Source organism: Melanerpes formicivorus, unplaced genomic scaffold, assembly GCF_026170545.1.
Source record: "Melanerpes formicivorus ecotype bairdi unplaced genomic scaffold, bMelFor1.0.p_v2 SCAF_5, whole genome shotgun sequence".
Taxonomy (NCBI): domain Eukaryota; kingdom Metazoa; phylum Chordata; class Aves; order Piciformes; family Picidae; genus Melanerpes; species Melanerpes formicivorus.
Window position 1 is genome coordinate 34,732,249 of NW_027142357.1, and position 13,397 is coordinate 34,745,645.

Sequence of the window (13,397 nt, forward strand, 5' to 3'; positions counted from 1 at the left end):
CATGCTCTGGAAGAACTCCCAACGCTATGAAACAGTTCCATGAAAAGAACAGACCAAAAGCCACAACCATGACATGAACTGCCCTCTTTGGACTAAGGACCTGGCTCACTATCATGTGCTTGATGGCAGCAAGGCATAGCATTTATAGAGGCAACCTTCCTGCATTATTCCCTTCTGCTTCTGACAACCAGAAGCTTATTAGTTCATAACAAGGACAAAATTGGCTTTCTCACATCTCAGATAATTCTCCTCAGCAACAATTTCTTTATAACCTTCACAAGTTCTTTGTTGTGTATGATTCTGACTAAAAATTGCAAGCTGATGTGGGAAGTGTTCCAAATGAACGTTTCTTAAAGCTGCCGAGAGTTTTGGTCTTGAAAACAATCAGCATTGCTTATCGCGCTATGAAAACCTTTGTAGCAGAAAAATGCCAGAAGCCATAGCAAGGAATTTGGTAAAAGAGTCTGAACAAGACCTAGGAAAGCTTGCTATCCTCAAAGAGCAATGTGGACATACATTAGGAAAAATACCAAGGTAAGATAAAGCATAGCCTGATGAGAGAGGAATAAAACACAGTGTGATACTGACATAGGACTCACCATGCAAATGTTAACAAATTTGATTAGACTTCTATTATTTTTATGGTGCCATTGCTACCTATTGCACACAATGTCTCCCACCATCAAAGTTTCTTGATATTAACAACTAGATCCTCTGAGCAAACTCCTTGAGTTTAGTCTAGGTGGTTTGACAAGGCACAAGAGGGCTATCTGTGTTGAGCCTTTAAGAGACGGCATTGTCTAGGGAAAAGAAGATGCTTCTGCAATTGGTATAACTCGGATCACAGAAAGTTCTTTGCACAAATTTCCCAAGGGCAGCACTGCCTGGTGTTTCTGGAGCTCTACAAACTGTGGACTTGCATAGACCTGGGCCACAGACCTACCTGTCATTTTACCCATGTCATCAGCCCTCAAAAAGGTGAGGAAAAAGGTCTTTTCTTTACAAAAAATGACTTTGGTGCATAGGAAGGCCGTACCCACAGTGACAAACTTTCTTAGCTAACTGAGGGCCTCATGAACCTAAGGCACAACTACAGTCTGACTTTGTGAAGTTCCATCCAACCTTTTCCATAACTACTATATCTTGTCAGAGACTCATATTTGGTGCCTGTGGGAGGAGTGAAATATTAACACTCTTGAAAGCCACCTGCATGACATATTGCAGGACCCAATAACAAAGTAATATATCAAAATACATAGCAATTAGGTATGGGCCACAACCACCAACTACACTGATCAACACCAAGGAAGCACTGGTTATTCTTGTTCAGTATGTGGCCTAAAAAAATTCAACCCAAACATTTAACATCAATTCAAAGTAAGTTTTGAGAATTTTGAGGCAGAGACAAAACATTCTGAAGAACCTTAAGTGAACAATTTGTCATAATAGAAAGTTAGTCCTTTATTCACAGAGCTCTTTTCAGGGCTAGTGCCTACCCACTCACTGAATCTCCCTCAGAGTCTTACTCTGAACATCAGTCAAAATTCCTGTTATTTAGTTGCTGTAATGGACCCCCATTATAGCTGGGTTCTTAGAGAGGGAAGAGTTTAGGGATCTTTTTCTGCAAGTAAGATGACTAAATGTGGGACTGAAAAGGATGTACACATCAGTAAAGCGTGCAAAGCCATTCAAAGAGAAATGTGTTTCAGTGTCATACCTCTGTTCAGACCCACTTGGTGGGCTCACAGTATTAGTGAAACATAAGAGCTTCTGGATTGCAAAATCACTTACAGTGTCCTTAAAATTCTGAATCAGATTTTAACTATTGCCACAGTCTCTGCTTGCTAAAGGAGAATCTCATTCCAAGTCAGTTCCTTATACTGGTGACATACTGCTCTAAAACAGATCCTAAGTAGAATTCTGTTTTGCCCTCCATTGCCTGTTAGGTATTTCAACACATACTGAGGCTAAAAATTAGTACATGCCAATCAAAAAGCAGGGCAGATTGTCTAGGGTGGATGGTCCTACCCCCCTAAAAAGCATAGAGCAAAGGCAACTTTATTTTCAACAATTTCAAGGTCTTCTGAACAGATGCCTGGTTTGTTACTCCTTCTGGAGTAACACCTTCTAGTTTATTGCAACAATTATTTTGCTATTCAGATTATTCTGAATTTTACTAATTCAAGGCCAGATGACAATTACAGTGTATCACTATATGTATCCCACTAGCTTTAGAGGCTAAAATGATCTTTCAGAACCAGATTCCACAGCTTGCATCACACTGATCTGCAATCGGTAATGGTATGTACTGATCTTTTATGATAGTTGGATTAATCTGTCTATCCAGTAACATAATTGCTAAAGCTGACATTAGGTGGGCAAACAAAGTAATGAGAGTTAAACATTGGTTTGTTGTTTTTTCCCCAGGAACTGTGACAGCAATAAAATCCAGTGTAAAATATAATTTTGTACCTATCACATGACTCTGACATGTAGTCCTTGTCATGGTGTCCTCCTCTTCTTCTTGCAGGTTTTCTGTGACTACTTTAGCCTGTGCATAGTACAACAACAAAAGTGAAGAACATCTGTGACTCTGTTTATGTTGTTTCATGGTAACTATAGAATACCTTTACAGAAATAAACCAGAATAAACTTACAGGGCAGCCAAGAGTGGAAGTATACAGCCTGCCTTATTCTATGATTGATATGTGAGAATAACAACCTAATTCACAATCACAATATACAGCAGTCAAAAATTACCCTTGGAAGACACAATTCCTCAAAAAGAAAAGTTTCCTTTCTGCATTAAAATAAAAAATAAAGAAAAAAAGAATTATGCTCGGCTCTCCTTACCTCTTATTTGTTGCTCTCTAGAAATACCATGTTACACTCTCTATGCTAAAAAACAAGTGAGCTTAGTACATGGTGTGGTACCCTACTAGTTCATTTTCCAAGCACTGGACTTTGGTGGTTTTGTTTCCACTTCTGTTTGAAGGCATTTATTAGCTAAACAGAGAGAGAAATGCTATTTGAAAAAGCAGGGCACTCTAAGGGTCTCTGTGTGTTATCCAAGTGTTTGTTATTCAAATCCCCTAGATAGTCTGTTTTTCAGATGAAGATGTATTTTTGCTTTGTTCTTCTGCACTCCTATTTCCCAAGTGTACAGAAAATCTGAGAATTTTCCTAGCACACAGTGAGAACCCCTTTCGAATACATGCCATCAGCAGCCATAATTCAGATCCAGGGACATATTTTCCTGCCAGGCTGTATAAATCAGTCAGGAATGAAAGGTGATGAGAGGAGGAAAGCCAGCACTGCAGAAAAAATTACTTTCAACATCTCAGAGATCTTAAATTATTTGTTAATCACTCTCTGGTGTTTTAAACTACTTACAGCACATTTACAATAACATTAAATATGTTCTGTAATCTAAACCAGTAGAATTTATCATCACTTCCATGACATATGCTCCATTATTGCATATTTTCTACTTGCTTGGTTTTACACAAGTAGCCCTATTGACCTCTTGTGACTACGCCTCTGCGAGACATGCAAGGCTCACTCTCTACATTTATAAACGTGCATTTACAATTTCTTAATCCCAGAGATTTGATTATGTCTCTTTTTTTTCTTCTGAAATGATGCTCTTCAGGCAGAGAGAAACTAAGAAGAGAGTATATGATCGTTTGGCATCGAATTACGGGTAGAATAATTTCTCACATTTGCAGACTGCATGGCGGTCTGTGGCTTGCTGCTGCTATGACATTTCACAATATTAGGATAGATCTCTGGGTATTCCCCAAACACACAGACTGCAGGCAGACAGTGCTATAGAAAACTTCTGGTGACTTGATTTTGGTGCCACACTTCCACCTCACAAAGAAAAGCCTGTGGCTTTTCTAAATTACACCAGGCTGTAATAAAATCACAAAGATGAAATGAAGCAGCGCAGCACAGAAATGATTGTATCTCACCTTAAGCTCCAGCCAAGGACACGAAAAAGTATTGGGGAATGTGGAATATCCTTGGTGTAGGCTAAAGGATTATGTATTTCTGTTGGCTGGCCTTTAGAGCAAAGTGCTTTTTTGATGAACACTAACGGGAAGTGTATGCCTCTGAAGGTGAATGCACAAGGCTGCCATTGGGGCAACATTGCTTTTGCCATAAATTCAGTGGCAGTCAAGCAATAACATTCTTTGCATGAACAGAAATCAGAGGTAATTGGTGCATATGTTATGGCATAATAGTGCCCCAAGTCTTTACCTGGCACATCATAAGAAAAGAGATTTAATAATAAAAGAATTCAATAGGCTTTAAAGAAAAAGCTTGTTAGAAAATTAATGTATGGCCAGGATTTAAAGAAGCAGTGTATATATGACATGCAGTTTTGAAATGCACACTGAACCCATTAGACTGAGTGCACTTCACATTGTTCAAAAAGTAAAAGAAATCTTCTTAGTTTAGGGCTTTTCAAAGGATTTAGGTTGTTTTCTGACAAAGCATTCATTTTGCCTTTTACAAGCAAAGAAAAAAATGCATGACAGCCCATTCTACTACATGAAACTGTTTTCAGTCACAGCTATCTCCTAGTCCTTTGCAATCTCCTTCAAAGTAAGTGGATACCAAAGAATAACTGGAAATGACATTAATAAGATGCATGAGCTTTGAATTTAAAGATTTTCCATTGTTTTTATTGAAGAAGTTTGGAGGCCAAGATGAAATATCACACACTGTGCAATGTTACAGTATATCTCTTTCACAAGTTAGCATTCAGAACTGGAAGCATGTTTTTAATCTTGTTATTCTAGATGTCCTCAGTCTTTGGGTACTGGATTTAAAAAGTTTTTTGGTTTTGGGGTTTTTTTTTTTAGGAATTAAGTACCACAAAAACCCCACCATATGAAACTTCATAAAATGAAGCACACAATGTAACTTCATCTTCAAAAACAGTTATAAACCCCTGGCTTTGATTTCCAGCAGCCAAAGTGTATTGTATAGGAGAGGTGATGCCTCTTCCTCATGACTAAAGTGTTCTTAAAAAATAAACAGTGTAATTAGCATTTCTCCACTATTTATGTATATTAAAGGCAATCTTTAGAGTTCTCTGATAAAATCAAGTGTGTTTCTTGTAGATATATTAAAGGCCTGACTATTATTGTTGCATTTAGAAAAGCTTCACAAAATGACCAACAAAAAAAAGAGAGGCACAGTAGATTACTGAAGCATTAGAAAATAATAAGTTAGAAACTGTAGAAGCAACATGTAGAGGTTTCTGTATTTCTGTACAGTGAAGATATATCCAAAGCTGTCAGGACAATATTAAATGGAGCATAGTTAAACTGAGTGGCTCTGATAAGGGGCTCTGCTTTGCTATCAAAGTTCTAGATCAGTGGGATTGAATTTCCTGCATATTGCACATTTCCAGACTTTCATTCTCTCTCTTTCCTTTCAGTGACACTACAAGGACAGCCTTAGATATGCTTATAATTTGTGGTTTTATAATGCAGAAGACATCTACATTTTCAGAGAGGAGATGATACCACAAGAGTCAGGAGGAAAAAGTTTTCTAACGCATTTATTCTGCATATGTCCCCCTTAAGTTTTTAAAAACGACCTTGCAGATGTTCTAAGGAGAGACATCTGCCTTAAAGTGAAAAAACAATTGCCTGAAGTAGAAACCATGTGTGGGATACTTTAACCTTAAGCACTCTAAGCTAAGCTAAGAGACTTTCCAGTTCCCATTATGAAATTTGACATTTCCCATTTTAAAAATTTATTTTACCCTTGGAACACATCCCAAAGAATTTCTGTGTAAGTTTCAGATGAAATAGTTGCCTGTGCTGTACTTCAGTAACTCAGTTTTATCAGAACATCAAAAGTAATAGCTTCAACTTCATGTTCAGTAATATTTTTGGCACAAGTTTTCATAGTATTTTGTGAAAACTGTGTGTTTATTGTCAATAATCATCATCATAATACGGTGAAGGAAGCTATCAGGAATGTGAAAAGAATGCTCATTGAGTTAAAGTATCTGTGTTCTCCTAGTGCTTGGGCTTTAAAATATCACCGGAAAAGCCCTTGCTGGGCAAGAAACTGCTCACTACATTCTAAGGTTAATTATTTGAAGCTTTACACAGAAGGGCACCCATTCAGTCTGACTTTAGGCCACAATCCCAGACTCTCAATGCAGAAAAGTTAGCCACTCACATAACCTTTAAAGAACCAGAATCTAGCAGTTAACAGAAAATAAAATGATTTTTTTCTGAACTGCAACATTCCTACTCTCTGGGTAAATTAAACTACTAGGTATAGTTAGTAACTTATTGAAGCATAAAACTAACTACAGGACATTAATGGGGATATTTCTGTGGTACAAAGAGAGACATGGGTCAAATGTATGTTTTTGCTTTTGAAAGACTCTCTCTTAAGTGACAAATATTCCCAAATGTGGTCAAATACTGTGCCTTTTCCACATCAGCAGTGCACATTTTAGACTTAATGACTTCTATAATGTTCAACACTGGCATGCAATTTTCAGGGAAATGGGGAAAAAAAGGAGAAGAAAAGAAAATGGTCCTATTATTTCACTCTACTACAGTATGATTATAGCATCGTTCTGCATATATCTCCACTGGAATTGAATTGCCAGCAGAAGCAGTAGGATCTTCATGACTAGCTGTATAATCTGGCCCACAGTCAAGCTACCAACTTTTGTATTAATTCACAATTCTCCACTACACACAATCTTTCTGTCATATATAAACAGTTATTATCCTTTTCATCTGTACTGGCAATAAGGAGCCCAACCAGAAGTTTAAAAGAACGTAAGAATGTTTTCATGTACTAAGCACTTACCAGGGTCTGATTCTGCATTTCCATATCAGCTTTTGTGTTGCTGTTTTTCTTGTGGTTTCCTTGAGAGCTGATAGAGTTGCCGTGAAGAGAGGAGCCCTGGGAGCTGCCCTTTGACATACTCCTGTAGGAAACATTATTTGATCCACTTTCTGTCTGCCGAGCTGCTTTCTTATCAACTCTGCAGGTAGAGAGTGATTCCTCTGATAAATTACATTGCCCTTCTTCAATCACTCTACTTTTCCATTCCTTTAATGTTTAAAGTAACCTCTCTGTATCTTTCTGTCTCTAGACCTTTGAGTGATAAATGTTTCTAACTAGCCTTGATCAAATCTGTCACTTGCAATGTCAGGTAGTATATCAATTTAGTCTTTCACATATAATGATTTATATTATATTTGGGACTGCTGTGGGGCAAACGTGAAAACACAGGACAGCAACTGTCAAGTTGTTCTGTGGCCAAAGGTTGTGGTAGCTAGAAATATAATTAATTCTTGTTTCTCTCCAGATTAGCCAAGATCATGCTTAATTCAAAACAGTTAAGGCAAAAAGCAAAGTAATTTATCTACAAATTTCAAAATATCAAAATCACAGATGATGAAACCGGAGCAAGGCAGATTTAGGTTGGACATAAGGAAGAAGTTCTTTACAATGAGAGTGGTAAATACTGGAACAGGTTGCCCAGGAAAGTGGCTGAGGCCCCATCCCTGGAGACAGTCAATATCAGGCTTGATTTGGCCCTGGGCAGCCTGGTCTAGTTGGAGATGTCCCCAGTTACTGCAGGGAGGTTGGACAAGGTGACCTTTGAGGGTCTCCCTTGCAACCCAATGCAATCTGTAATTCTGACTAGTTACCAAATGTATGTATGCTGGTTACAATACATGAAGATGGAATACATTAAAACATGTACCTAATTATCCTCTATCTTTGCACACCATCTGCCTAGATTCTTGATTTCTGGAATCATTTGCATTTCTATCAACTTGGATGTAACGTCTCATTCCTTAATTTCAAAGGCTGGTTTCAAAGGTTTTGTTAACAAAGTAACAAGAACAAAATTATCATCTCATTATTAACGTGTTTTCCTGTAGAGATGAGACTCCTGATTATGACTGTGCCTTCTTAATCTAAAAGGAATGTACATTGAACCCAGCATGTGAGCATCTGCAAAGCTACGGTATACAACACACCCCAAACTGTGTTCCAGAGTTTTACCTGTTTAGAAGCTCCTTCATAAAACTGTCCTTTGGTGAGTATGTGGCTGTGGTGGAGCCTCTGATTTTCTCACGCCCGATCTCACCAGCCATGTCTTGTGAAGGTTTCAGAATCTTGCTCTCCGTGACACCAGCTAAAATGTCACCACTGTCTGCTTTCCTGTTAATCTCGTTTTCTGTTTCACAGTGTTGTTCAGTCTTCTTTTTTTCTTTTCTTCTCTCTAATTTTGCCTGCTTAATTCCAAATCCTGAAACTTTGACATCCTTTTTTCCTACCTTGGTTTTAGGAATGTCAGTTTTCCTGCTACTCAGTGCTGGGAGCTTACTCTTCCTAAAGCCAAACCAGCTAGCTATAGAGGGCCCAGTCTTTTGCTTAGTCTCTGCAGTGGGAGATTTAGTTTGTCCCTGACCCTTTTGCACATTTTCTTGGATGCATAGCATGACTTTCTCCTCTATTGTAGGTTGTAGAGCTGGTGAATTCAAAACATCAGCAACCTTCTCAGAGGCTTCTGACAATTTTAAAGACATTTGCTGTCTTTCTGACTTTGTTGCTTCCAGTTTATGAGGACATTTTATTCCTTCTGAGATTTGAAATGATGACATTTGATTGGAAGATACTGTGGCTGATGCTTCTAACTCCAGTTCTGCTGGCAGGACACTTTTTTTACTCAGAGCTTCATGTTTAAAACTTTCAGTGCTTTTCTCACTCTGGACAGACAGACTGCATGCGTGCTTCTGAGAAAATGGCTTATTTCCTTCACACTTTGAAGTGTTGTGAAACAAGTCTACTTTGGAAGATGATCTGAAGGGCAGTTTGCTCGGGCTGCCATGCTGGCTATTGCAGCTACTTATATTTCCAAGCGAACTTTGTCTAGAATAAGAATTTTCTGTGGTTTTAGGAGTAAATGGTAGAGTCTCCGGTGTCACTGCTGATCCAGGAATGGCCTTGATTTGAAGACCTTCCATGGCTGAGTTCTGTCTTGTCAGAGAGTTTCCTCTGTCAGAAGTGTTTGTAATAATCTGAGTCCGTACCTTCCCGAGGCCTTCTGTCACAGCGGCAGATGGCTTTTCTCCTGTATGAGCACTGAAACTCTGACTACGAGCTTTTGCTCCATTCATGCCCAGAGCTGGTTTCAAGTGTGACTTGTTGCTAGAAGAAACAGATCTCTTAACTAATTTGTTTTCTAATCCATCTACTCTGTCAGCCACCAAGTTGCAGCTTTCATGTGAATGAGGTGATGCTGCATCCATACTAAGTCCCACAGCAAGATTATTTTTTACTTCAGTATCAGAAGTAGTCTCTTTTAATTCAGCATCTGTGGTGCTTCTAGTTGTTACAGATTCATTTTGCTTGTACTTGCTTGAACTCACATTACTTTTGGAAGCTGCATTTATACTGTCTTTTTCCTGCTTCCCTGGTACAGTAGAGCTCTTTCGGAGAAGTTGGGGAGATTTGACAAACAATTTCAGTCCCACAGGGAGATGGGTTTTCATTCCTTTCTCATCAGAGTTATGGGCAGCATAGGCAGCGTCACTACCACAAACCTGTGTTGGCATCAGGGAACTATTTACCTGAGAGAGTAAAGGCTCACCTGTGCTTGCTGTATGACACTGAGGAGCTGTGGAGAGCGCATTTGGCATCTTTTGTGGCTGATCCACTCCACTGTCACTGGAAATATCTTTTCCCCTACAGTATGTGTTTTGTGAAGAAGTTCTTTCCATAGATGGACAACCTACAGCAAAGGACCTGGCTATTTGAAAATCAGTGTTGGAAAATTCACGATTCCTGTGGAGGTCCAGCTGATTAGGGCTTTTTGGGCAGACTTGCTTTGTGGAAACTTTGGAAAGTCCTTGGCATGCACTATGGGGTTGCTGAGATACGCATTTAGTTTGCATAATTGCTTCTGCATTTTCCTGAAGGTAAGATAATTCAATTTTGGCCCCAGAAGATACAGTTTTTGCTTGCATTTCCTGACGAGATTGATTATGAAAGCCAGAGTTCACACTTCCTTTTAATGGTGATGATTTCAGTAGATTTTTTGCTATTTCACTGGGACCAGCTCCTCCTAATTTTACTGCTACAGGTGGTGAAGGAGCATAATTAGGCCGAATCAACAGGGATGTTGACCTGCCTGGAGGAAGGGGTGGGGAGGGTGATCGGGTATTTACAGTTGCTAAATCACAGTTAAAGTCTCTGGTTGGAGGTTCTCCGTAGTCACTGGGCTCTACAAGGCGCTGAGGCAACAGTGGTGATGCTGAACTCTTTGGATACTTTGACCCATCACCTCTGCCTGGACGTTTCAAGCCAGGAAGGAGGTGGGCAGGGGGCTTTGGAACCTGGAAGCTGACTTTTGAGTCAAAATTATGAGGTGGACTTTGTGCTTTTTTGAATCTTGAAAGCTTTACAGGTGGCAGAGCAGGTGATTTCTCAAGGGCTGCAGGGCCCACTGATTGAGCTGCAGGTGTCTCCTCATTCTCTGTTATTGCATTTTTTTGTGGAGAGAATTTACCTCTGCTGGGTATTTTAGTCATGTTTGGCTTTTGAATGATTCCCACATGCACAGTGGAGCTTGAATTGGTCTTGTATGATACATCATACACTGGCTTCACTAGTTTTTGTTGTGGAGTATTTTGCAGGGTTGCCCTTCCACAGCGTGAAGATTCACTGCAGGTCGTGGGAACAACTGTATTTTTATTTCCTGTATTATCCTCAGAAGTTTGTTTCTCAGTTTCATTTTCAGGTCTTTCTAACACAGTGTAGTTTCTAGCATTGGTTCCTGTCTGCAAATCAGTCATTCCCTGAGGTAGAAGTTCAGTGTATTCTGAACTGGACCTAGTTTGCAGTTGGTTGATTGAAATTTCATTTCTTGTTACTGTGACAACTCCAGTTTGATGTGAGCTGAATTCAATAGGCTCACCATCCTCAGCATCAAATATTACGGTAATGCACTCCTCAGAAGAGGTCTTCTTAATAACCTTTTGTTGTTTAATGAAAGTACCTGTCTTTGGCCTAATGTCTGAGTGAGCAGATATCCGTTTTTCCTCCTGAGAATTCTCTGCGACTTTGAGCACATCAGTGGCCTTTGTGTACTTCTCAGTAAAAGGAGATGCTAATAAATCTGATGGACTTTTCTCATCACTGCTTTCTATATGCAGTTCATCCAAGACTTCATTGTCATCAGTATCTGAAAGCTGAAAATTAAGATCCTTCCAGCCTGTATTAACATGGCTTTGATTTAATTGTATCTCAGGCAGCTTTGCTCTGCTGCACGACTTTACTTCTGCCTGAAATCCACTGACAAAACTAGTCAATTTTTCAGGTCTTTCCTTTGAATTAAAATACAAACTTCTTTCTGGCAAATGTTTCCTATCAGGATCCCAGTCAAAGAGACTGTCAGAAATGCTGTGAGTTAATTTGTTAGAGTAGGTTCTGCAGTCTTTGCTTGGTACTTCCTGCAGCAAGAGTAAGGATGAAGAGTCATCGTCTGCATCATCATGTGAATCTGAATCATAAGAGAAAGTTTTGTTATGTTCAATGCACATACTTCCTATTTCCATTGGCTTGCAAAGAGTCTGTTCATTATGGCTGCCACATTTAACTCCTGGGGAATATATTCCCTCATTAGAGTTCATGCAATCTTTGTAACCCCATTTTGATATTACTGAAGGAGACTCAAGTAATATCTTTTGCTTCTGTAATTTTTTCAGCCCTTCTAAGATATGGTTTTCCTTGATACGAGTTGGAGGTAGATCATCTGCAGGACTTGAGAGGTTGCTTGGGAGCGAAGAACCAATGCTTATTCTTTTATCCCAGCACACAGATGACTGTTAAAACAAAATAAAACTCACATATTACTCACAAGTGCTGTTAATAAAAAGTGCTGCCATTTTAGGAGTTGCATAGGGCATTTCATTTGATCCATTGCTATTAACAGCAATGTTCTTTTTTAATAAAGGATTTCACAGTGGTGTGAAGGCTGCACTGCATTTAAAACCTGTAGGAAGAACAATATTAGTGGAAGGATTAAGATAAAGAAGAAGAACAATTTGGATTGTGAAAGGCAGAATAAATGTCAGAATAAATGAGGAAACTGAGCAAATTGGGGTGATAAAGGAATTGTTAAAAAAAGTTAAAAGCAGGGAGAGTAAGAGGGAGGGAGACATTGAGGAGAAAACCTTTACTGCATTTCCTGATAACTGTTTTAAACACAAAAGAAAAAAGAAAGTAAAAAAAAGATTCCTGAAACAGGAAGCTTTTCAGTTATTCTTATTTCAGATGAGTTTAAGCTACAAAGAAAATTAATACGATTTACCCTTTTGCTGCATGTCTTTCCATCATTCCAAGTGTAGGAGGAACCACTGGAATATTCACTGCAAGCACTTGAGAGGGAGAGCTCACTGCTGCTGCAGCTGCTCCGGGGATACAGGCGGCTAGGACCCATCATATTTAATTGACTCTGGCATTTCAAGGCAGGTATACTGGATTTCACATTCTGCTGGCATTCCTAAAATGTTAGAAGAAACAGAAATATCTTATGGGTGGAGAAGGATCATTTACTCTTCCCCTGATTAAGAAAGACAAAGAAAATGCAAGCAAGCTACTTAAAGCTCCCTGTTATGTCATTAGTGTCTGGTGCATTTAATATAGAGAACCAACTAAAAATTGCTAACGTTTTTATTCGTCGGGGGAAAATCCACAGTTCTCCATGTTTGCTTCTTTATTCTTCAAGCAGCATTTTCCTCTTCTTTTGCTAAAGATTATTCTGAGTCTGTTTGAATTATGCTTTGTACATAAGCAGCGTGCACCAGTAAGATATAGAAAACAAAGTTATAAGAATACAAGTACATCTTGACAAGTGCATTATAGCCCCGCAAAGTAACAGATGAGGCTGTACTCCCTGGACAAGGTAAATTAATTTAGTATCCCAACCAGAATGTCCACTGAGAATGGAATCTCTCCATTACAGTCTAATTTTGGTTTCCTATCTAGTTCAAAGCTTTGTCTAAGAAACTCTCTGACGTAGGACAATCCATCTTTGTGTCGCTCGCAGACAGCTGAAGCCTCTTGCTTATGCAATTTATTGACACTTTATGGTTGCCTTTAGTACTTGTGTAGTTATCGCCCCTCTCCAAATGCAATTTCAGCTGACTGTGACTAAGTGCCAGCTTTGAGTAAGAGAGTAATGAAGAGCAGATAGCACTTTAGGTTAAATATTAAACCTCTGCAGGACTATCTAGGATGCCTTTAATTTGTTTCCAAACTAATACTCTTGTGCCTAACAGTGTTAGAGTTTCTTTAATGTTAAGTGCCTGCACCATTCTGTTATGCTA

At 39.0% G+C, this 13,397-nt stretch overlaps 1 protein-coding gene across 7 annotated transcripts in view; it reads right to left on the minus strand.

Annotated features, from left to right (window-relative positions):
* The window catches only part of NCKAP5 (NCK associated protein 5), a 531,557-nt gene that overhangs the window by 53,128 nt on the left and 465,032 nt on the right, over positions 1 to 13,397 (minus strand). For 5 of the 7 annotated variants that reach the window (XM_068139093.1, XM_068139094.1, XM_068139095.1 and 2 more), the window contains 4 exons: positions 12,380 to 12,571; positions 8,068 to 11,891; positions 6,856 to 7,033; positions 2,473 to 2,551 (listed from right to left, as the gene is read on the minus strand). In XM_068139093.1, coding sequence (XP_067995194.1) covers positions 2,473 to 2,551; positions 6,856 to 7,033; positions 8,068 to 11,891; positions 12,380 to 12,571 — 4,273 coding nt within the window. The remainder of the gene's footprint in view (positions 1 to 2,472; positions 2,552 to 6,855; positions 7,034 to 8,067; positions 11,892 to 12,379; positions 12,572 to 13,397) is intronic. The other 2 variants (XM_068139096.1, XM_068139098.1) reach the window with 2 other exon arrangements.